The sequence below is a fragment of the Panicum virgatum genome, chromosome 5K (genome assembly GCF_016808335.1).
Source record: "Panicum virgatum strain AP13 chromosome 5K, P.virgatum_v5, whole genome shotgun sequence".
Lineage (NCBI taxonomy): Eukaryota > Viridiplantae > Streptophyta > Magnoliopsida > Poales > Poaceae > Panicum > Panicum virgatum.
Window position 1 is genome coordinate 2,956,135 of NC_053140.1, and position 21,148 is coordinate 2,977,282.

At 46.5% G+C, this 21,148-nt stretch overlaps 2 protein-coding genes and 1 long non-coding RNA gene across 5 annotated transcripts; 1 reads left to right on the forward strand and 2 right to left on the reverse strand.

Annotated features, from left to right (window-relative positions):
- Positions 1–137: 137 nt before the first annotated feature.
- LOC120705673 (beta-glucuronosyltransferase GlcAT14B-like) lies at positions 138–2,134 on the reverse strand. Its single transcript, XM_039990147.1, has 3 exons — positions 1,375–2,134; positions 1,101–1,176; positions 138–987 (listed from the first exon to the last, which is right to left on the reverse strand). Exons 1-3 carry the CDS (start codon positions 2,123–2,125, stop codon positions 336–338), a joined length of 1,479 nt encoding a protein of 492 aa, XP_039846081.1. The 5' UTR covers positions 2,126–2,134; the 3' UTR covers positions 138–335.
- Positions 2,135–6,442: 4,308 nt separating this feature from the next.
- Positions 6,443–12,581, reverse strand: LOC120705674 (probable serine/threonine-protein kinase At1g54610). Of its 2 annotated transcripts, none has more exons than XM_039990148.1 (8): positions 11,974–12,581; positions 10,780–11,064; positions 10,245–10,562; positions 9,933–10,160; positions 9,425–9,525; positions 7,867–7,978; positions 7,290–7,727; positions 6,443–7,051 (listed from the first exon to the last, which is right to left on the reverse strand). In XM_039990148.1, exons 1-8 carry the CDS (start codon positions 12,310–12,312, stop codon positions 6,806–6,808), a joined length of 2,067 nt encoding a protein of 688 aa, XP_039846082.1. In that variant the 5' UTR covers positions 12,313–12,581; the 3' UTR covers positions 6,443–6,805. The 2 variants fall into 2 exon arrangements, with proteins under 2 accessions (XP_039846082.1, XP_039846083.1); XM_039990149.1 differs by lacking the exon at positions 11,974–12,581 and adding an exon at positions 11,169–11,213.
- A 4,984-nt stretch (positions 12,582–17,565) lies between these two features.
- On the forward strand, positions 17,566–20,669 carry LOC120705677. 2 transcript variants are annotated; one of them, XR_005688038.1, is made up of 5 exons: positions 17,566–18,135; positions 18,209–18,379; positions 19,514–19,602; positions 20,194–20,247; positions 20,320–20,669. It is a non-coding gene; the product is annotated as an uncharacterized LOC120705677 (long non-coding RNA). The 2 variants fall into 2 exon arrangements; XR_005688037.1 differs by having other exon boundaries at positions 17,566–18,379.
- Positions 20,670–21,148: the final 479 nt, after the last annotated feature.

Here is a 21,148-nt window from a genome sequence, read left to right on the forward strand (position 1 = left end):
TGCTGGAGAGAAACAGAGCACAACCTGAATCTAAAACAAGAGTTTCTTCATCTTCTGTCAAAACCTTCAGGCTGTTTCAGCGAGCAGTTTCAGAGTTCAGTTGAAGACGGTATAAGTAAGGGGAATAAAAAAGGATAGCTGCAGCAGGTCAGGACTCAAGAAGAGGATTCACACACCAGTCTCATGGATCACAACCAGATCGACTAGGGTTTATGTGTGTGTATTACTTACTATATCGAAGCTGAGCTATATCTGTTGGTGTTTGTTTGTACACTGACGACGAGGATCCAGAAGGTAAGACAACGCACACAGTACAGTATGATGATGATCTAGCACTACTTGCACTGCCTGTTGAGGAAGGCCTCGGACCTGACGATCCTTTCGATGAGCCTCTGGAACCTCTCGGCGCCGGGCCCGGGCCTGAGCACCCAGTCGTTGTCCACGGCCCCGCAGGTGGCGTCGCCGCCGCACCACCCGCCGGGCGCGAACGCCGCCGGCGCGGTGCCGTTACCGCCGCCGGGGCGCGCCGGCGGCGGGCGGCCGAGGAGCTCGGCGTCGATGGCGTCGAGCACGGGGTCGTCCCTGGGGAACTTCCTGGCGAAGGGCGCGCCGCTGCGCACCATGGCCGGCAGGTCGGCGAGCGCGAGCGCGTGCGGGTGCTGGCGCGGCGGCACGTCCCACTGGATGTGGTGGAGGTCGTGGTTGGCGACGGTGCGCACGAACCGGGGCGCGTTGCAGACGAGCGTCTGGAAGTAGCCCTCCGGGGAGGAGACGAAGTTGGCGTAGTACATGAGCAGCGTGCGCGGCAGGTTGTCCCAGCCCCACACCGTGTACTCGACGAAGTCCCGCGACAGCGCCACCCACGCCGACCCCGTGAAGAGCTTGAACGCCGTGGGGAGATCCCGCTTGGGCGACGCCCAGAAGATGTCCTGCTTCTTGGACCCGTACAGCCCGGGGTCCACGATCAGAGGGCGCGCCCTCTGCCCCCTGCAACGCAATGCAACTCATCACCTGCTTGTTCAAGGCTTCCATGGAGAAGAAAGAAAGCAAGCAAGAGATCGATGATCGAGCAGCAGCAGCAGCAGCTACTCAGTACTCACTCCTTCCAGCCCAAGTAACCGGTGTGCTCGATGAAGTTGACGTTCCTAGGCACCGTCGAGAAGACTTGCAGGATATCTGCAGCCAATTCATTTTTCAATTTGATCAGGTAATAAACAATATAATTCAGAAGCAATTCAGTTGAATTAGTCAGCTAGAGAATAGAAAATCGAATTATTGTATAGCGTAGTAGGTGAATCCGTTTGACTGTGCGTGAATGCATGTGTATACTCGAGCTCGTGCGACGATGGCGACGGCGGCGGCGACGTTACGTACCGTCCTGCGTCATGAGCGGGTAGTCGGAGGCGGAGAGGTTGATGAACCAGTCCCAGGCGCCGCCGCGGCGGAGGAGGATGGCGCAGGCGTGCAGCGTGTTGGCCACCATGGTGGGCCCGCGGTAGGTCACCATGTTGGCGCGGCGGACGACGTGGACGTTGCCGGCGCGCCGGAACACGGTGCTGTTGGACACGCGCGCCGCCAGCGCCAGCCGCTCCGTCACGGGGGCCTCGCGGTCCAGGTGCACCACGTACTGGTTCCGCGGGTGGTACAGCGCGTGCAGCGCGCGCCACAGCCGCTCCAGGTCGCCCTTGGACCCGGAGATCAGGTACGCCAGCCGCGGCAGCTCCGCGCCGGGCGGCGGCGGCGAGGGAAGGGGCTCCGGCGGCGGCTGCTGCTGGCTGGCGTGGACGCCCTCCTGCACCACGTCGGCGGCGTGCGCGTGATGGGCATGGTCGTCGGAGGAGAAGAAGGCCGACGCGGAGACGTACGATGACGAAGACGACGAGAAGGACGTCACGGCGAGCGCGACGGCCAGGAACAGCAGCAGGCTGAGCGCGGCCGAGAGCGCCCACCGGCTGTCCACCAGCCACGCCGCGCTGGCCGGCAGCTTGTTCGGGGACGCCGCGCCGCCGCGCGGGGTCTTGGACGCCGACGGGGAGTAATGCTCGCCCCCGCCGCCGCGGGGGGACGGCCAGCCGCCCGCCGCCGACCTCGGCGAGTGCTGCTCGCCGCGGCCGTTCGCCTGCATGGCGCGCGCTCGATCTGCTCTGCTGCGGATCGATCGACAAAACTAAGATGCTATAGCTCCTGCTGCATGGCTCGCGCGCGCAACCTTTTTTCTTTTGATTGGTGGAGCAGCCGCGCGGCGCAACGACCGGTGGCGATCGGTGAGCAAGGAAGACGACGACCAATTTCAAAAGGCAGATTGAATTCTGGGGGGGCAGCAGGAGATTAGGATCAAAGCTAGAAGGCCGAGAGGAGATAAATTAAAGCCGATGACGCTGCTGATGCCACCGAAAACTCCTCGCGATGGAAACGAAGATGATGACCCCCAACAGATAACTGCGATCGAATAACTATTTGCCTATATTGACCACTAGTAGCTGGGAGGGAGAGATAAACTAACCAAGAACCGGTACGGTTCAAAAGATGGAGCAAATTTAAGACCACTTCAAACGTCGATCAAAAGCCCAACAACCAACCAGGAGATTGACAAAGAGACGACGAACAGATCAACTCATCGATAAACTTGCATTATCTGTGGCTTATTTGGACTCGGATCTAGAGAGAGATATAGAGAGAGAAGTAAAGCTAGGATCGATTCGATCCAGTCTAGGAGGAGGAGAGGAGAGGCAGGAAGGAGGTGGCGACGAGAGCGGTTGTTTCGGAGAAACGGTTGTTGGTTGCAGGGATAGATAGATAGATGTCGCGATGGCAGATTTACATATATGTATATATATAGCCAGGTAGGCTGGTGTGCGGAAGGGAATAATAAATAAAAATTATAAAACAAACACATGGGATGGGAGTGGCAACGCCCCCGGCAACACGGCCGTAACCTCCCCGGCGATCCGCCTCCTCGCTCGATCTCCGGCGGCCGTACGCAACCCGCCATGCCGATGCCATGCGCACACCGCGCGTTTCTCTTTCAGCTCGGGCACACACGGTATTGCTGCGTCTGTCAGCGCAGCGTCGCTTCTATTCTATTGTTTGGGCCGGGACTGCAGGTTCAGACCCTTGCTTGTGAGAACAATGATAGTAAACAATGAATTAAAACAGGCGGATGGAGTGCCTGCTGAGACAAACTGGAGATTTGCTTTGCCTCTTGGCCCTCGACAGTCTCAAGGAACAAATCGTGCTTTCCCACTTGTTTAATCATCATTGCCAAATCATAAAAAAAAAATTGGTCGTCTAGTAACTTTTTTTTTGCTTCTTGTTTCCCTATGGAAATACAAGCCCTTCTTTTATTAAAAAAATAAAGTACAACAGACGCCCACAAGTACACTCATCTCTATGAATATAGGCACGTAACCCTACACTTGTGAGCATCTCTGAAAGATTGAGCCGGTACATCCTTGAGATTGACGAAGTCACTACTGGCGCCTCGCTATCGACGGGCACATCACCTACCACTGAAAGAATAACGCCGAGCACCAGTGCCGAGTCGAGAATTCGAATCCTGTTGGTTGACAGGTTCCATCACAAACAACCTTTACAGATGGCAACGGGTCGAGTTTGGGTCGGGTGGAGTGTCTGGGTACCCAAAACCGCAGCCCGAACTTAAAATATGAATCCGCCCCGAACACCGATTCGTGAGAAAATTCATTCCCAAAACCGAACCCGCAGATACCTAAAACCCGAAACACGTTTTATATGGCAATACAGTAAGAGTAATAAGTCCTTCCTATAAACATATACATGGTATGTATAACATTCACACATATAAACAAGAGGCAATAAATAGTAAATAATTTTCTAAGTCAACTTAGAATAAATTTAATGGTTTAAATAAACAAAATTATTATTAAGTATACTATAGAATATGAGTTTTGATTCGAAACGATTGTCCATTGGGTATCCACGGGTGACAAACCAAACCCAATAGGTTTCGAGGCACAAACCCGAAAACCGTGAGTGAGAAATCATCCCCGAACCTGCTAGACCCGAAACCCGCGATTATCCGACCCGAACCCATCCCATTGCCATCCTTAGGAACCTTACCAGCTGATTTGCGCTCAGTTCGCAAATACAGGGCTTCTTAGTTAGTGTTTGTCTGGCGTGGCTCTATGGAGATTCACATCTACTTCTTATTAGGCCAGTCTCAATAGAGATTTAATGGAGAATTTTATGGTGCTGGCATGGCGAGGAGAGAGGAGGGAGTTTCATGGGATGAGAGAGATTTTTTTTGAACCAAGAGAGAGGAGTTTCATTCTCATGAAATTCAGCTAGCACAGATATAAGATATTTAGCTCTCAGTCTTGATAACTATATTATGAGACAGACATATATAGTTCTCAGTTTTGGTAACTATACTATGAGACAGGCATGTAGCTCTTATAGTGTAGTTTTGCCGTAGCATATTATATTGTAGCGCGGAGCTGATGAAACATACGAAATGGGTTTCATCGGCCTCTTGATTTTAAAAAGCTGCTCCTTGCTACAATATCATCATAGTTCCATGGTACATTGGAGTTTTTTGCTAGAAGGGGTTGGAACTTTAGACATAGAGTCGCTTTTTAGTGGTCTTGCTTATGTTGCCAGTTTTTTGCCTGAATTTTTAGTAGCGGTGGATGATTTAACATTTGCTAAGCAGTCTATGTACTGCATGTTTGTATCTGTGACTGTAGCCTCTCAGTTGTGAGAGGTCAAAGCTGAATTTTCCTTAATCCAAAAAAAAGTTCCATGGTACATGAAGCCGAAGCAGGCAGAAGCCATGCCAAACAAGCTTTATGCTGCTTGGGTGACTGACAAGGACGCGTGTCTGCCCCCGTCTACATCAGCTATGCAGGTTGCCATGCCATCCCAAGCCGTTGCGTGCGTGCGTGTGACGTTGATCCATGCCCAACTCTTTCCGAATTCTAGTAGTAGCTTGTAATCTGTTGCAATAGTGTAGGTTTGGAAAAAAAAAAAGATTTCGCGGGATGGTTTAGGAGCACGTGACTGATTTCGGACTGCAAGGTTCCGTACTTCAGCTCCTTGCTTGCCTGTGACTGTGAGAGCAAAGACTCCCAACACTCCTACAACAGGTAGAGCCCATGAGGCGAAGATTTGCTTTGCTTTGCCTTGAGAGTTTTTCTGAGCTAACGCGTAATTAACGAGCATATTACTAAAGAAAAGGTAATAATGAAAAACTGTCCAGCCTTAAGAAAGCTAGGTAAGTTTCAGCTTCCGGACACTATAGCTGCTAGCTTTACATGAAGGTTTTGTATGCAATGCAACTGTAGGATTCCATGGAAAAAGACTTCGCGGGATGCTTTAGGCGCACGTGACTGAATTCGGCAGGCTGCTAGTACCATAGTCACACAAGGATTCGGGGTCAAGGGTATGTTTCTCGACTTGGAAACACCAATTCCGTCCCGAAAACACAGTCGTTTTCGTTCCCGTCTTATAAAAACTTTTCACGAGGACCGTATCTCAACCCGTCCCTCGACCCCGAATATTCGTTTTCGTTCCCGTCTTATAAAAACTTTTCACGAGGACCGTATCTCGTCCCTCAACCCGTCCCTCGACCCCGGATATTTATGAGGTAGTACCGTAGTAGTAGCACTGGCGCCAGTGTAAAGCTCACACGGCTGACATCGGCACGGGTTCCTTCTAGTCCCACGCGCGTCTTCGTCTCCTCTGACCCTTGCGCGCTAAGCTTCTGCTGACACGTACAACCCCGTGCCGGCCCGATTGCTTCGCCCCGGGGCGCCGGTGGTCGCCGGGCGTCGCCGTCGCACGAGAAGGGGCGGCGGGCCCCCGCTTCTCCGCCGCGACGACACGGCGTCCCGTGCACGGCCGCCGCTCGTTAACGCGGCTCGCGGCAAGTTGGAGGCTCCGGCCCGGCGCTGAGGTGCCGCCCCTGGGGCTCAGCAGACAATACAAGAACCGGCCTCGTGTACGGCAGGACGTGTCCTTGTCGGTCTCGGACGCCCCCGTGCTGATTGTTCAGTCGACGATGCCGATGGACACACGGGCAGGCTGCGCTCACAGTCGACTCTAGAGGCCGCCCGGTGATGCAGCGGCAACAATTTCACTCTGCTGCGCAAGCAGAAGGCGAAGAACCAATGACCAGAGAAAGCAAAACTCGCAACGCCATCAGTCCGGAGTTCCTCCCGATCCGGATCGCTTGGGAAGTTGGGAGGGAAAGTTCAGCTCACCTACCACAAAATCGCCAGAACTGAAGGCGATCAACGACTCCTTTTTCCAGATTACTATCAACTCGTCCTTCCTTTCCAGTTTCTTCTGCCCCAAAAGAGTAACCAGCTCGTGCTTCCCGCGTCACGTACTCTGGCTGCTTCAACCGTGGCACGGCACGGGTCCTGGAAGCAATGCCTTCAGATTTGGTGACATCACGGTGAAAAACCTCTGGTGCCAAATTTCGTCTCTCATACATTGGGTTTGAGACTTGGTGAGCTGAAATACACCTGCCAATGGCAATCTTCCATTCAGCAGCATTTCAAAAAGGAGACACCCCCACAACCTGATGAGATACACCGACTTTCGTCATTGACACGCTCGAATTGCCGCCAATGAACAAATCACCTCCCCCGTTCTCTCCTAAGTTTCTCTAATAGGCAGGCACTACACAGCTAATCCTTCCTCCCTGTACATAGCATAGCACTTGCTATTTATCACCCCTGAAACAGCAGGGGAATGGAGTGGATCCAACATCTCCCACTACAGCTCAACCGGATCTTCAGCTTTACCTGCTCAAGCGGTGTGTTTACTGCTGCACAGCCTGGTAGCTGGAGCGGCTGGAAGGGAACACCGGGATGGCACCAAAATCAGCAGGTCTTAAGCCACCCTGGTGATGTCCATGGTCCCTTCTCGCTCTAGACTTCTCCACCCGGGTTCGCCGAAAGACTTCTTGTATTTGCCGGTCGTTCTCCTTCAGCATCTCATCGACGTTGCCTGAAGGGCAGGTCAGGGGCCCAGAATGGTGGATCTTGTTGCCCTTCGATCCGTGGCCCTGTTGTCAAACCATAAAATGGTCAGTTTTTCCTCAAGTCAGTAACAAACTAGAGTGGAACGGTAAGGTTGATTGACATTTGTCCTCTTCATGTTTCATTGACCTAAAACCTGGGTTTGTCACGCAACATTCTGAGTTTGACGATGCATGCTACAATACAGTTTAAATGACCAATGCAGTAACCATGGCTGAAACAGGATAGATTCTTTTTCTATTTCAGGTAGGGTGTTTTACTTACAATAGCTCCATCAACCCTGCTGCTCCGGTCATCCTTCTTTGGGAACACTTGATCGTATTTCCCACTATTACTGAAGTGCTCGTTAATGGACTCAGACAGCCTCCGCCCATGAGCAAATGCTTCAGCTTGAACAACCATTGTCCGGCTGCTACCGTCCGTTCGGAGACCTGATCTTGTTGACACAGCCACAGGTTGATTCGCAGCACCAGGTACCTTAAGTTCGCCATTTTTGACACCTCCACCCGTTGATGGGTGATTCTGATTAACTAAAGGCCCAGAATGGAAGAGTCTGGTCGGGTAGGCACGTTGTGAATCTTCAGAAGACTCAGTAACAGGAGTTGGCCTGGGTGGTTCAATTCGAAATCCAGAGGCGGAGTCTTCTTTGCCGGGATTAAACATCTCACTCCTGCTCCTGGTATTAGCTTGAGCTTGCCTTTTCTGAAATTGAACACATTAATGCCGCAAGGTCAGCAATACAGGTTACTTGTGGTTCGGAATGAAAGGACAATACATATGCATCTCCAAGCTAAAGATGAAACAGACAATTCATGGAAGTTCCAACTAGTGGCAGTATTACCTGCAACGATGACACTAATTCTGCATTTGCATCAGGGGCAGGAACTGCTCTTGATTCTCTAGTTCGCCTCTCAGGCTCATGTTTATGTTGCTTTCCTCCAGCAGCACCTTGCCTGGAAAGTGCAAGACTATGGTTAGTAAAAGAAAAAATTGAGACAGCGCAGTATGATGACAAGGCACTTGAATATTAAATAGTAAATAGAGGAAAAAGTTCAATTTACTCCCCTCAAGTATAGCCAAAGTCCGGATAACCCCCTAAACTATAACTTGGTTCAATTTACTCCCTAAACTATGCCATTTAGTTCATTTTACCCCATATTTAGCAATAGGATTGCTGCTTAATAAATTCCCATGTGAACTTTGTTGGTGTCTCCTATTTACTTTTGTAAACTTTATGAGTGTGTTTGCAGACGGAGGTGCTGCAGTTTGATGTAATGAGTGGGCTGTAGGCTGTAGCCTCTAGGAGGTCAAGGCCGGGACGCTTTTTCCCATCATCTAAAAAAGTTCATTTTACCCCATAATACAATGTCTTTTATGTTTATCCATACACAAGTTAAATTTTAGTTTCAATTTTTGCAGGATAGTAGTGGACATCACAATGCATATTAAAAACATTGTTAGTTTTCATATAATTTTGAACTCCAATGATTAATTTATTATTAAATATCCTAACCTATCAAAATAATTATAAAAAATTATGATATATTTTCCTAACATTAGTTATGATTTGTACTATCATCTTGTAAAGTTTCAACTACGGACTTTGGCTATAGTTGAAGGGAGTAATTTAGACTTTTCCCAATAGAAAATATGAAGAAAAAAACACACGCAGGTCTGGAAAACAGTGCTGGCTAATACATGAAAAAATGAACAAAACTCTAAAAAAACCAGTACATGCTAATACATGAGAGAAAAAGGGAAATGGATTTTAATCTTGTTTATGTTCATGGTATGAGCAGTTGATCAATATTAATGAAATATGGAAGAGTTGAATGTAGGGGTGCAAATATGAGGGCTTGTTGGAGTTCATTGTGAGAGATCCTCATTTGGGTGGAATAGAAGGGGGGGGGGCAAAAGTAGGAGTTTGGATGGAGATGCTCTAATAAATAAAATAATGAGAGAATAGGCGGGTTCATCTATTCAATCTGCTTCATATCTGTCTAAATACCTTAGGCATGGAGAGAAAAAATAACAAAAAAAAGGAACAATTGCTGTCCCTGTTACATGACTCACTCTAGTAACTCCAACTTTGCAACAACTATCACAACATTGGTCATGGGTACACATGGCAAGAGGTGCAGATACATAGTGTGGACAGAATTCCCAACAAAGTGGAAGGATCGTGCGGTATATGATCATATGCTTGTGAAAAAAATATAATGTCCACCAGTTTGATTGACCATGACAAGGTATGTTCCATGAAAAAAAATTATGCAACAACAGTATGACCTAGTGAAACATTTTAGGAAATTTGCCAACATGAACAATATAGAACATTGCCTCATTAAGAATGGTTTTGGTTGATAGATAGAATGGAACATCAAGTTGGCTGTGCTTACCTTCTAGCTTCCTCCTCCCGACGTTTTGCATCAAACTCTTTGCTTGGGGGATACCTTGGCAAGCTTGAAGGATTGCAAGCATATGGTTTTGTTGTAAAAAACTACAGACACAACATACACTCATGGTTAATTATTTACGAAAGGGAGAACGAAATAGAAGAACAAAACTATCAGTGCCACTTTTGGGCATATTACTCAATAACAGAAGGATGAGACTCGCTAGAGAAAATCTTCAAGTAAGTGGGCATCTACACATCATATTCTAATAAAATTAAACTAGAACAAAGAAATGCATGACAATTGAGCATTCATGCTTCCTGATTGCGATAGACTAGGTAGGCAAAAGTTCATTTTGCAATGTTCAAATTTCATATTCTAGAATATTTCGAGGCAAATAAAATGAGAATTGAAATGTGTATCTGATAAAAAAAAAGAATAACCTGTTCTAAAAAATAAGGCAAAATGTCTTTGTGCAACTGGAGAAAAGTTTATGAGGGAAATTGAATACCTCACTTTGCAATGCAGAAGATGCAGTTCCACGATCTGCTGGGTCTACAGAAAGAAGAACATCTACTAATGCCAGAGCAGGAGTAGGAAACTCTTTAAATGTTTCTGATACACGCCTGGCATACGGGTGTTGCGGTTTGAAAATGGTGGCATGAGGAAGTTTAGATTTCCTCCAATAGTCCTCTGACGGCGAACCACAGAGTTTAAATATTTTATGCAACTGCTCAACCTAGAAACAGTGGACAAGTTTTAATAACTTTGTTTTGTAGACAAGAATACCTACTGAAGAATGAGTGCAAGCTTGTTGCCATACCTCTGTTCTACCAGGCATGATAGGCTTGCCAGCATATAGCTCAGCAAGAATGCAGCCAGCACTCCAGAGATCTACAGCAACACCATAATTAGTAGCACCAAGCAAAAGTTCTGGTGGCCTATACCATAACGTGACAACACGACTAGTCAAAGGGTGCCGTTGTTCTGGATCAAAGAAACTTGCTAATCCAAAATCTGCAATCTTCAATATGCCTCGGTTGTCAATCAAAAGATTGGAACCCTTGATGTCACGGTGCAGAATGTGACGACTGTGGCAATGCTCAAGACCACGGAGGAGCTGTTGCATGTAACACTTCACCTGCACAATAATGATCTTTATTATCTGGATGTTCTGAAAACAGTTTAAACAAATAGCTAGTTTTCACTTCATTTCTAAAATGCTACTGACTACCATGCAATGTTGTAGACTCTTATTTCTCTGAGACTAAGATATTCATGAACGTATAGTATGACAGAAAAGTAGCAGGAATATATACCAGTGGATACTCTATGCACCACAATGATATAGTACATACCTGGGATTCAGTAAACTTTACTCCAGGGAAAGAAGCCAGTCCAGCTAGGTCATGCTCCATGTACTCAAAAACAAGATATAAGCTGCAGGACATCCTTGATGTTACAAGACCTTCTAGCTTGATAACATTTGGATGATCAAGCCGACGCAAAATGAGGATTTCCCTCGCCATAAATTTCACGCTCTCAGGTTCCAAATTATCAAATCGTACTTTCTTCAAAGCAACAATCTTCTCTTTTTCGAGATCACGAGCTCTGTAAACATTACTGTATGTACCCTGACCAATCTGAATAAACAAAAGAACAATTATTAAAAAAAATCCTAACAGTAAAATAAAGCTGATAGAATCTACAGATGCCAGTCTTCACAGTGATTACATTACAACCACACCTGGCAAGTGGCAACACTCATGAAGCACATCTGAGTACATGACCTCAACAATTCACCTGGACTCTTAAACAAAGTCCAAGTATTTCAATCAAATGTCAGTTCCTACCATCCCACTCCAAAGTGAAAACCTAAAGTATAAAGCCAGAACAGATACAACAGAACACCACACTTTGTTATACACTTATACTGCAGAATATCTTATAATTTGCCAGTTGAACTACCCTTGCTGGCGAAAAAAGGTACAGAAGAAAAATGAAGGGCATAGGTCTTACATTTAAAATTTCGTCACCATATTCCTGGAAATAGAGCAAAGTTTACCGCATTTTACCAAAAAGCTTGCAAGCAATGGCTACTATTTCCAAGTTCCAAGGTCCACCGAAACTTAAAAAAAATCCAAAAGAAAGAAAATGCCACTGCATTCTCCCATCCAACATAAAAGGCGCCCCCCACTAATAACGGAATGTTACTATTTCCTGCCATCCCCAGCTGCCATTGCCAAGCATTGACAAAAAAAAAACAAATCCAGAGAATGGAAGTATCCCACGATATTAAATTGTGTCCTCATCGCTAGAAATACCATGTAAAACGTAACATTTCCCCATTTACCGCACAAATTTTCCGCTCCCCATCTGTTCACAGAGAGCAACGCCTCAGCTTATCTTCTCATCTAGTAATAGAAATCCTCCAAAACTAATAACTTACAGCATAATTTTACAAATCATTACTGTTCTGAGATTCCAACACAGGCGAATGGAAATGGAAAGAGAACAAACTGGCAGGGGCGAAGGAACGAACAAGGTCCTACCTTGTCGAGCTTCTCGAACGATTCGGCGCGGCGCGGCACCCATCCGCGCACGGCCTCCGGGGCAACGGCGACGAGCCACGGCGGCCACCCTGCGGCCACCTGCTCCCCCTCCACTACCCTGGGCACCGGGCTCCTGACCTGGCACGCCGCCGCCATCGCCATCATCGCCCGCCTCCTCTCCAGCGCCTCCTCCCTCCCGCTACCCGCCCTGGCATGCTGCTGCTTCCGCGCCTCCTCCTCCCTCCTCACTGCCGCCGAGAGCTTCGCGGCCGGCGGAGGCGTTGTGCGGCACTGGCCGTCGTCGAAGGCGGAGGAGGGGCGGCCGCAGACGCAGCCCATGGCGACGGCTGCAGCTGCAACGGCGGCCGCGGCGGTGAGTGGGGACCGGCTGTCTGGCTTAGCTCGGCCGGTGCAGCCACCGGAGGAAGCGCGGCATGCGTAGGAAGTGGGTGGATCTCAGAGCTAGGGTTTGTTGAGCGCGGATTAGGGTTGGGATTGGTGGCGGTGGAGGAGGATGAAGGAGTGGAAACCACGGCGCGGTGGAAGTGGAAGTGGAAGGGGAGCAGCAACGGCACTCGCAGGAGAAGACAGCGGGAGGGTATGGGCTCGTTTGTAAATTTGATCTCTGCAAAGGGTGTCCTTGTTGTTTGGGGTCTTATTTGCACATGAGGACTTACAAGATTTATAACTACTGGAGTCGGGAGTCGGGACGCAAAATGAGATTTGGAATTTTGTCATGAAATACAAAATGAATATTACTACGTACCTCCGATTGTTTTTGAAAAGCCTACTACCTCCAATTGAGATTATAAGAGTTATTACTTTTTTTAGTAGAAAAAATAAATAATAATAATAATATAATTTTTATGGCACAAATAATGTCTTGTATTTAGAAATATTTCCTTTATGCATACTTTTTGTATCATGTAAATAAAATATCAGTAGAGTAATTATTTATCGAAACCTTATTCTAAAGAAATAAGTAAAATGAATAGTGCCTTTGTAGCGGTGGTGAAGCTAGAACAAATTGAAAGGTGGTGCACTTACATCATGGGAGCATGGAGTTAAGCTATGGGGGTGTGTGTGTGTGTGTAATAGACTTAATTTCAAATTTTGCTTTATATTTTGGGTGCACGGGCACCTCCTAAACAATATATAGATTACAGGCATTATTCTATAGGCTCTTAGAATCTAATGTGCCACGTTTGCTAAGTGATGTCTTCATAAACACACACAACAGTCACATTGATTGTTTGGATGCTCATTAGGAGTATTAAATAAAGTCTAATTATAAAAATAGTTGCAAAATTTTTAGGCTAATTCGCGAGATGAATAGCAAATGTTTACTGTAGCTCACTGTATTGAAAGCTTTTACTGCGGGGACAATCAATGAAGAGATGAGCATTGCCCATCATTTTGCATGTGACAATATAAGAGCCGGGCCTTGGTACTCAATCTATTCCTATGTAACAAGTTAGTATAGACTTCTGAAACTACTTTTTTTTTCCTTCCTCAACTGATGGCAGCGTTCGACAAAGAGGGGGCTCATGCCCCCATCAGTCAAAATGTAACGTTTAATGGTTCTTTTATTTGTTTTCAATGTAATTACTAGAGCCAACCACCCATGTGGGTTGTGTTTTTATTATTCAAATAAGAAAAAAGAAATCGTACTAATTCAAGACACAATGGAGCTCAACCTTCATATAAATAAAAGGTCTATTTGGATTCACACAATTTGAATTTAACCAACTAAAATTTTGAAGCTAGACTTCAGCTAGCCAAAAGTTGTCCAAGCTAAACTTTAGCTGGGGTGTTTGGACCCTCCAGCTAATAGACTTAGCTAAAATTTAGCTGGCTTTAGCTGTGTTGAAACAGCTAAGCTCAGCTAAACTTTAGCCGGCCTTTTAGCTGGGCCGTTGGGATCCCTAATAGCTAAATTTAGCCGACTAATGTTTAGTTGGTGGATCCAAACAAATCCAGAGCCTAGAAAAGGTGCTTGGCCAGCAACGACAAGCTAAAAAATAAAAAAATGTTAATATTTACTACACATTATAATCCTTTTGTAAACTTCGCCACCAAAAGAACTTGAATTTTCATATCATTTACTCCTCTAGTATCATCACTAGTGGAGCAAAAAACATGTGACAAATCAAACTGGATAATCAAAAACCTTTAAGTATCCATTCATATATCCTCACAAGTTTAAAACAAGATATCGGTTCATATAGTGAGGTACTAATAAAAAACGTGAAGTAACATTCGGTGATCGAAATTGGCAGAGATATACAAAATGGGTTGCCGACATTTTGTCCATCAACACGGCTAGCACTTGAGGTGCTCAACTCTAACCGTAAACTGCCCTCTCTCAAAAAAAAAACTAACAGTAAGCTCTCTCTGGAGGAAGTACAAAATCCTAATAAACCAACTTGTGGAGGGCTTAAACGCAGACCTGTCAGAATTAAAGGAGGAAGGTGTGCTTCGCTGCGATGTCTCTGCACCCGCAGCAATTCCTCTAGCTACCGGCTTCCTCGCGAACCCTCCCCCCCAGCACGCCCCGGCAAGCGCGTCATTCCGCTGGGGCCCCGCGTGTCAGCGAGTACCACGCCTGCGGGGCGGGTAGCCTCCCGGGTGCGGCTCTTCGAGACCGGCGCCGGCCGTTAAGACTGTGGCTGCCAATCGGATTGCGCAGGAGGCGTGTCCGCGCCACAGCTGCTACGCCCCCACCGGCCGCGTACACAGGATCTCCGCGAGGCTAAGGCTGACCACAGCGGAGGGAGCACGAGCAAATTTGCTCCCTCCTCGTTTCCCACACTCTCTCTGTCTACAGTGCCAAACAGTACATCTATAGTGTCAAACAGTGTATTTGCTCCTTCATTTACTCTCTCCACTGTGGACGGTCTAACACCAGGCTCCTTCCCGCCACCCGCCCCAACAGGGCAACAGTCCTCACCTCGAACTCGAAGACAGTTTCCTTTTTTTTTCAGAACTGCTGATGGCAACTGCTACTAGTAGTAGCATAACTTTTTTTTTTGAAAAAAACTAGTAGTAGCATAATGAGACTACAGTTTGAAGCTTGGAGCGTTGAGCTGACAGATTTTTTTTTTTGAAAGATCAGCATCAGCTGACAGAAAATCAGGGTTACGTTTGGGTTGGTCTGCACTCTGCAGTGGGAAACGGAGATATCAATGTCATTTGGGTTTCAGTATGTCACCTTCGGTGCATTATTCAGATTTAGCCAGGTGACGCATCTAATCTAAGCAGCCGTTATATATTTATACATATAATAAGTTGGCAGAGCCGACACACACACACATTCGGCTGGTCAGCGTCGTCGTCGTTAACGGAGGGAGAGACACTCGTGTAAGCAATCATTTTTGTGGCCACAGATCATGCAGCAGCTGGCTGCAGGATCCCTGCTTCCAGCAAATCAAAGCTTAGACCTGGTTTAGATGCATAAAGTTTTGGATATAAAGTACTGTAGTATTTTCATTTGTATTTGGTAATTATTGTCCCGCTATGGGTTAACTAGGCTCAAAAGTTTTGTTTCGCTTAAAGACAAACTGTGTAATTAGTTGTTTTGTTTAGCTATATTTAATACTTCATGCATGTGTTAAAAATTCGATGTGATATGAAATTTTATAAAGTTTTGGAATTTTGAAGGAAACTAAACAAGACCTTATATACAATGTATTGTGGTACCATTGGTCAAGTGCGTTCCTGAATTCAAGCGTGTGTTGTGTGACGTGCGCTAGCTTTGAACCATTGACCGAGAGCTAGACAGCAGGCTGCTAGCAGCCCATTGCGACCACAGAGACAGAGTCGCAGAGACGGAGACAGATACACGGACGAACAGAGAGAGAGAGAGAGCCAGCGTGGACGAGCATGCAAGCAAACAAGAACAAGAGGATGGGATCGGGAGACAGGTCATGCATATGAAACAAGAGCTGGCATTAATAGGGCCCGGCCGATCATGGCTTAACATGCGTCCGAAGAATCCCCTGTAGTCTGTAGAAGATCGTGACCCTGCTGATTAGAGACAACTACTGTAGCCAAATGTACGCAGTAGAAGCTGCCACAGCGAATCAAGTATTTAATTTTTGCCTCCTCCAGGTAGCTGCTCGTCGTCATTCAGTATTCGGTTTGTGCAAAATGTCCCGGACAAACCTAACACTGGCCATGCCCATGCGTAACTGTTTTTTTTTTTGTTGTTGTTGTTGTTGAAAGGAAACCATGCTTAATTGTGTAGATGATGAGATGGTAGCACCGGCATTAGCATTAGCATTAGCATTAGCATTAGCAATTGCTTTATCTCCTTGGGATTTGTACGAGAGGCCTGGGGTTCGATACGATCGTGTATGCACGTACGGACAATAAGTAGCTAGCAGAAGAGAAGAGGAAGAGCACATGGAGATCTCGATCAGCCGGGTGGATTGGATCTGGAAGAACCGGCCGGGCGCGTGTGCAGGTGGACATCCAATTCGCTCCAACCACCGGCGGGGCCGGTGGTGGCCCCTCCTGATCCCTCTCGTCCCGTCTCGCCCAACCACGCAGCACGTGTGATTAATGACCCGGCCAGTTCATCACATACACGGACGATTAATTAAACTACTACTACGTACTAGTAGTAGTTAGCTAGCTACATACAGTACATGATGCATGGGCTGCCGGCGGCCTCGTCAGTTAATTGTTTAACCTCGTGCTCGTGTCCTGCTACTGTACCTGTACGAGCAGCTAATGATCTCCTTCGATCAGCGGAGCATCATCAGATCAGCCTCAGATCGCTCCCGTGATCCCGTCCCGGCGGCCAGCTTCCCTGCCTGATGACGGGGACTCTGATCGAGCTCTTCCTCTTTGCACAACAGCCAACGTGCCTCTGCCAGCTCCTGGTCGGTCTGGAATCTGGATCACCCGGCAGCCGTTTTAGTTTGTCATAGTTTCAACTGCATGTTAAAATTTACTTATTTAATATTTGAACAAAGTAAAATACTCTATCCGTTTCAAATTGTAGGTCGTTTGACTTTTTTAACCTCCAGTTTGACCATTCGTTTAATTCAAAATTTATGCAAAATATCACTTTTTTGTTATAGCTCGCTTTATCAACAAAAATGATTTAAATTTGACTACATTTACACAAATTTTTTGAATAAGACGAATGGTTAAACTTGAGATAAAAAAATATCAAACGACATGTAGCTTGAAACAGAGTGAGTACTTTACAATTCGGGACGGGGGAGTGGTAGTCCTGAACTCCTGGTATACAATAATACTATTATAAGTTTGTACTAGTAACTTATTGTTGCTAAGAAATCTGATGGAGAAGAAGACAAGGAGAGGAGCAGACAAAAGTTGGGTCGAGAGTCGAGACACCGTGCCACAGTCCACAGTACTATAAAGTCGTAGGAGAGAGAACTGCATGCTAAGGACGACCACGACCACGAGGAGTGGAGACCTGGGTGCCCTTACTTTCTAAAGAAATTCGTTTAAAGAGTGTAGAATAAGAATAGATTAATAAAAAAGAGTCTAGATTACTTCGGTACAGATCTTCTTAACAATCGAAACCTGGGTTATTTCGCGGGCGGATAATCGGTCCACGTCGCCCGTTAACCCGCTAACCGTTGGATCGGGGTAGTAAGCGGCGCCATCCGTCCGATTGCGGGTTGGTTCGGGCATCGACCCTGCTCAGCCAAACCGGGGCGCTCGCGAATCCTCGCGAACCTGTGCTTCTCCTTCGCCTCTCCGCCACCCTCTTTCTCGCCTGCGCGCCGCCTGCAGCACGACCCGCCGCCCTCCGCCGACCGCCTGCGAGCAGCTGCGCTACCCGCCGCCCTCCGCCGACCGCTCGACCGCCTGCCGGCTTCCGCATCGGTGGCCACGGACCTCGTCCGTTTGTCCCTCCGCTCCCCAATCGATTCTCCCGAGATTCCGTCCCCTCCGCCCTGTCGGCCTCCCTCCTCCCCTCACCTGCCGTACTGCGCCGCCCGCATCCATATTCTCCGGCCAGTGGACGGAGACAAGACAAAGCCCGTGTGAGGCTGTGCCGCCCACACCTCCCTCCACATGGCATCATTGGCATGCCGCTACTATCCTCACCCGCTCTTCGACCGCTGCGAGCAAGGGCCCCTCTAATTCCCGCATCACCGAGGTCCACGTCGTCGGTTGTCGGTAAGGCACCTCTTATTTCTTCCTCAACTGATGCAGCACAGCTGCCCCTCCTTCCCTCTCTCGTACAAAGCAGATCAGCAGGGGAGCTACAGCTCCGTTCCAAGCAATCCCATGGGTGGTCCTTGGTGTTCCTTCTCAACAAACGCAGCACACCTACTGCTCCTACCCTCTCAAGTACAGGCAGATCGGAAGGGGGAGCTACAACTCCATTGCAAGCAGTCCCATGGGTGTTGCGGTCTCCTCTGTAATGCCCCCTAGATACATTCTCCTCTCCCTCTTCCTTCAATAGATATCAAGGTCACCAAGATGTAGGGTTGGAGAATGGGCATTTTTTTTTCAAATGCCATAGAGCTGAGTGGAATTTGTGCAAAATGAGTTAGTTATGATACGAATAGATGAATCCTATTGTTTCAGAGTTCAATCGATTACCTTTTGAAACCAATTGTATAGGCAAATATGAGAACACTCATGGCCTCTTCTCTTCATATACAGAGGCACCCCCACCCCCACCCAAATCAATATTCAGGATTTAAATGCATGTGCTACTTTAGAGATGAAAATAATCCAATCATTGGTCTTCGTATCTTCTCATATGCCATCATTCATGAAATTGGAACAATCATGTATATGTCCAAAGTTAGTTCAAGAAATGTAAATTCTAAAGTTGGTTCAAGAAATGTATAGTTCCAAAGTTGGTTCAAGAAATGTATAATACACACAGAGGCACCTTATTTGACCCTCATGCAAAAAGAGCACAATGCATATTTGATTTGACAATATTTATGAGGCTTCCATATATGCCATGTAGCTGGAATTTACGCTCCAAACACCTAACTTGCCAATTACAGAAACATGTATCTTTGTTCCAAATAGAAAAAAATTTGCATGTCAAGTTTATGATAACCAGAGAACTATAAATTAAGCTCTGTACTCCGTAGCCAAATAACGATACATCAACTACAAAAAGAAGGTTGCATATTTAAGTATAATTCATCTTTGCAACCTTATATAAAGACCCACGTACAAATTCAATGTGTAACTGAAGAGGTCCTTTTCTTCCACCTTAATGTCTCTTCTCAACCTTTTGAAGTAGAGTTCAAAGCCTAAACATTTTATTTGAACTGAAGAGGCCATCTACATTAGCACTTTCAGTCTTAGTACGAAGTATGATTCCTTTCACTTGCAATTAAGTGTTGAATCTCATTCAACTGTTACAGCCATGTACATATGCATCGCTGTGCTTTTGAACTTCTGTGTAACATCAACGATACACATTTCAACTAGAAGCAATTGCTTGCCTCCTAAACAATATTGATTGTTGCTGTCCTGTGATTGGTTAACCATGTTCTACATTAGTTGAGACGTGCCTGTCATGCAGAATGGCAAAGTCATTCCACTTCTGAACAAATTTCTTGGGACAAAGGAAAAGCGTTTGCTGCTGATGGTGAGGGCATAGAAAACCATTAGGTAACAGCTCTATATCTCGTCTATAGTTTGCATATTCCCTACTCTTTTCAATTTCATCTTTTTTTTGAAAGAGTAATTATGAATTTAGCTTAACTCTACCCTTTTATTTTATACTTAATGACATGTACTGACAACCTGTATTGCAAACTAAATGTATAAAACTTTGCCTTCATGGCTATTGCTAAATTGCTGTGCCACTTTAATCCTTTCTCCATTTATTCTCAGGCCCTAACAACCTACTTGCATATCTTGATTGTTTAGAGCGGTCACTGTTGCACCAACAGACACAGTGTTAGAACATAAAAAAAAAGATTCTGAATTAGACTTTATCTACACCTATATCCCGTACTTACAATATATATACAGAGAGAATCCAACCACTGTTTCCTCTACTCTGTTATATTCTTACATTCCGTATCCAGGGTCACTCTATTGCAATACCAGATACAACACCTATATTGCAATAACAACTAAAAAAATAGCAAAGATTGTCTACATGAGAAAAATGGTCTTTGCTTCCGATGAAAGCACCTGGCACGTTGATACTTCAATTCTTCTTATGATATACTGGCTTGATCTTGATGTTTGCAGGTTCTGTGATCCCCTTGCATGTGTGCTCCTCCACCTGATGTCGTTGGGCCTGAGGTAAGCAGCCACACCCTTTGCTCATACAAAAAAAATATATACGAGTTACACTCCTGAATTTGACCTATACAGAACCATGGGCATGGGCGCCAGGGAACACAAGCTGTGACGAGCAAGTCAGTCCGCCGCACCAAGACCCATTGCGTGATTCTCTGAAAGATTTTCATGCTTCAGTAGTTCACACCTCCAGCATATTTATTTATTTATTTTGTAAAAAGGGACCTTGAAGTTGAAGTGCTCATATAACGTTAATATGTCCTTGGACCTCCTAAGGCCTAAGCTAATGTCTGAATGTACCACCAGAAGTGCCCATGCGAATGAAATAGACCACCACAACTGCCCATTCGAATGAATTAGAGACCATAACTGCTAGCAACCATTGGATTACTTCAAGTACAGAAAATTCCTCGTACGAAAGTTACGATGGCTTCTCTACATGCATGCAAGTGAATGAATAATATTCATGTGTCCATGACCTTTTAAATTACTCAATTGAAACACATGGAGTGTTACCACACAAAAGTAGAAGTTTATCTAACATAGTACCACTAGCCAGTCACCAAAGGCTAGAGCGCGCCAAAGGCGCGCCATAATTTCTAGTATTAATCTAATTGTTAGGAAAAACAGCTCTTTGTCGTTTGCAATTTAGCGCTGATGATGAGAGTTGAGAGGCAATGAGCCATCACCCCATCAGCACTGGCTGCCTACCGGAGAGGCGGAGAGAGAGAGAGAGAATCCAAGCATGCACAGCAAGCGGCTCGTTGCTAGACGGTGCACGCGTACGGGCGCGTTGGGGCGCGAGAGGGCTCTGCAGCATGCACCTAGCCTTGGGCCTGGGCCTGCAATCTGCGTGGCATCGACTCCCTAGTCCCTACAGCTCTCATCCTCTTGCGGTGGGCAG

What these genes read in the sequence shown, in the direction of transcription:
- LOC120705674 (XM_039990148.1), bottom strand. Translation starts at nt 12,312, where the DNA reads ATGGGCTGCGTCTGCGGCCGCCCCTCCTCCGCCTTCGACGACGGCCAG. An exon ending in TCATGCCTGGTAGAACAGAG is followed by an intron (nt 10,161 to 10,244) that starts GTATGGCAACAA and finishes CACTGTTTCTAG; the next exon opens with GTTGAGCAGTTGCATAAAAT. An exon ending in CGGGAGGAGGAAGCTAGAAG is followed by an intron (nt 7,979 to 9,424) that starts GTAAGCACAGCC and finishes TGCACTTTCCAG; the next exon opens with GCAAGGTGCTGCTGGAGGAA.
- LOC120705673 (XM_039990147.1), bottom strand. Translation starts at nt 2,125, where the DNA reads ATGCAGGCGAACGGCCGCGGCGAGCAGCACTCGCCGAGGTCGGCGGCG. An exon ending in CCCGCTCATGACGCAGGACG is followed by an intron (nt 1,177 to 1,374) that starts GTACGTAACGTC and finishes AATTGGCTGCAG; the next exon opens with ATATCCTGCAAGTCTTCTCG. An exon ending in GGTTACTTGGGCTGGAAGGA is followed by an intron (nt 988 to 1,100) that starts GTGAGTACTGAG and finishes ATTGCGTTGCAG; the next exon opens with GGGGCAGAGGGCGCGCCCTC.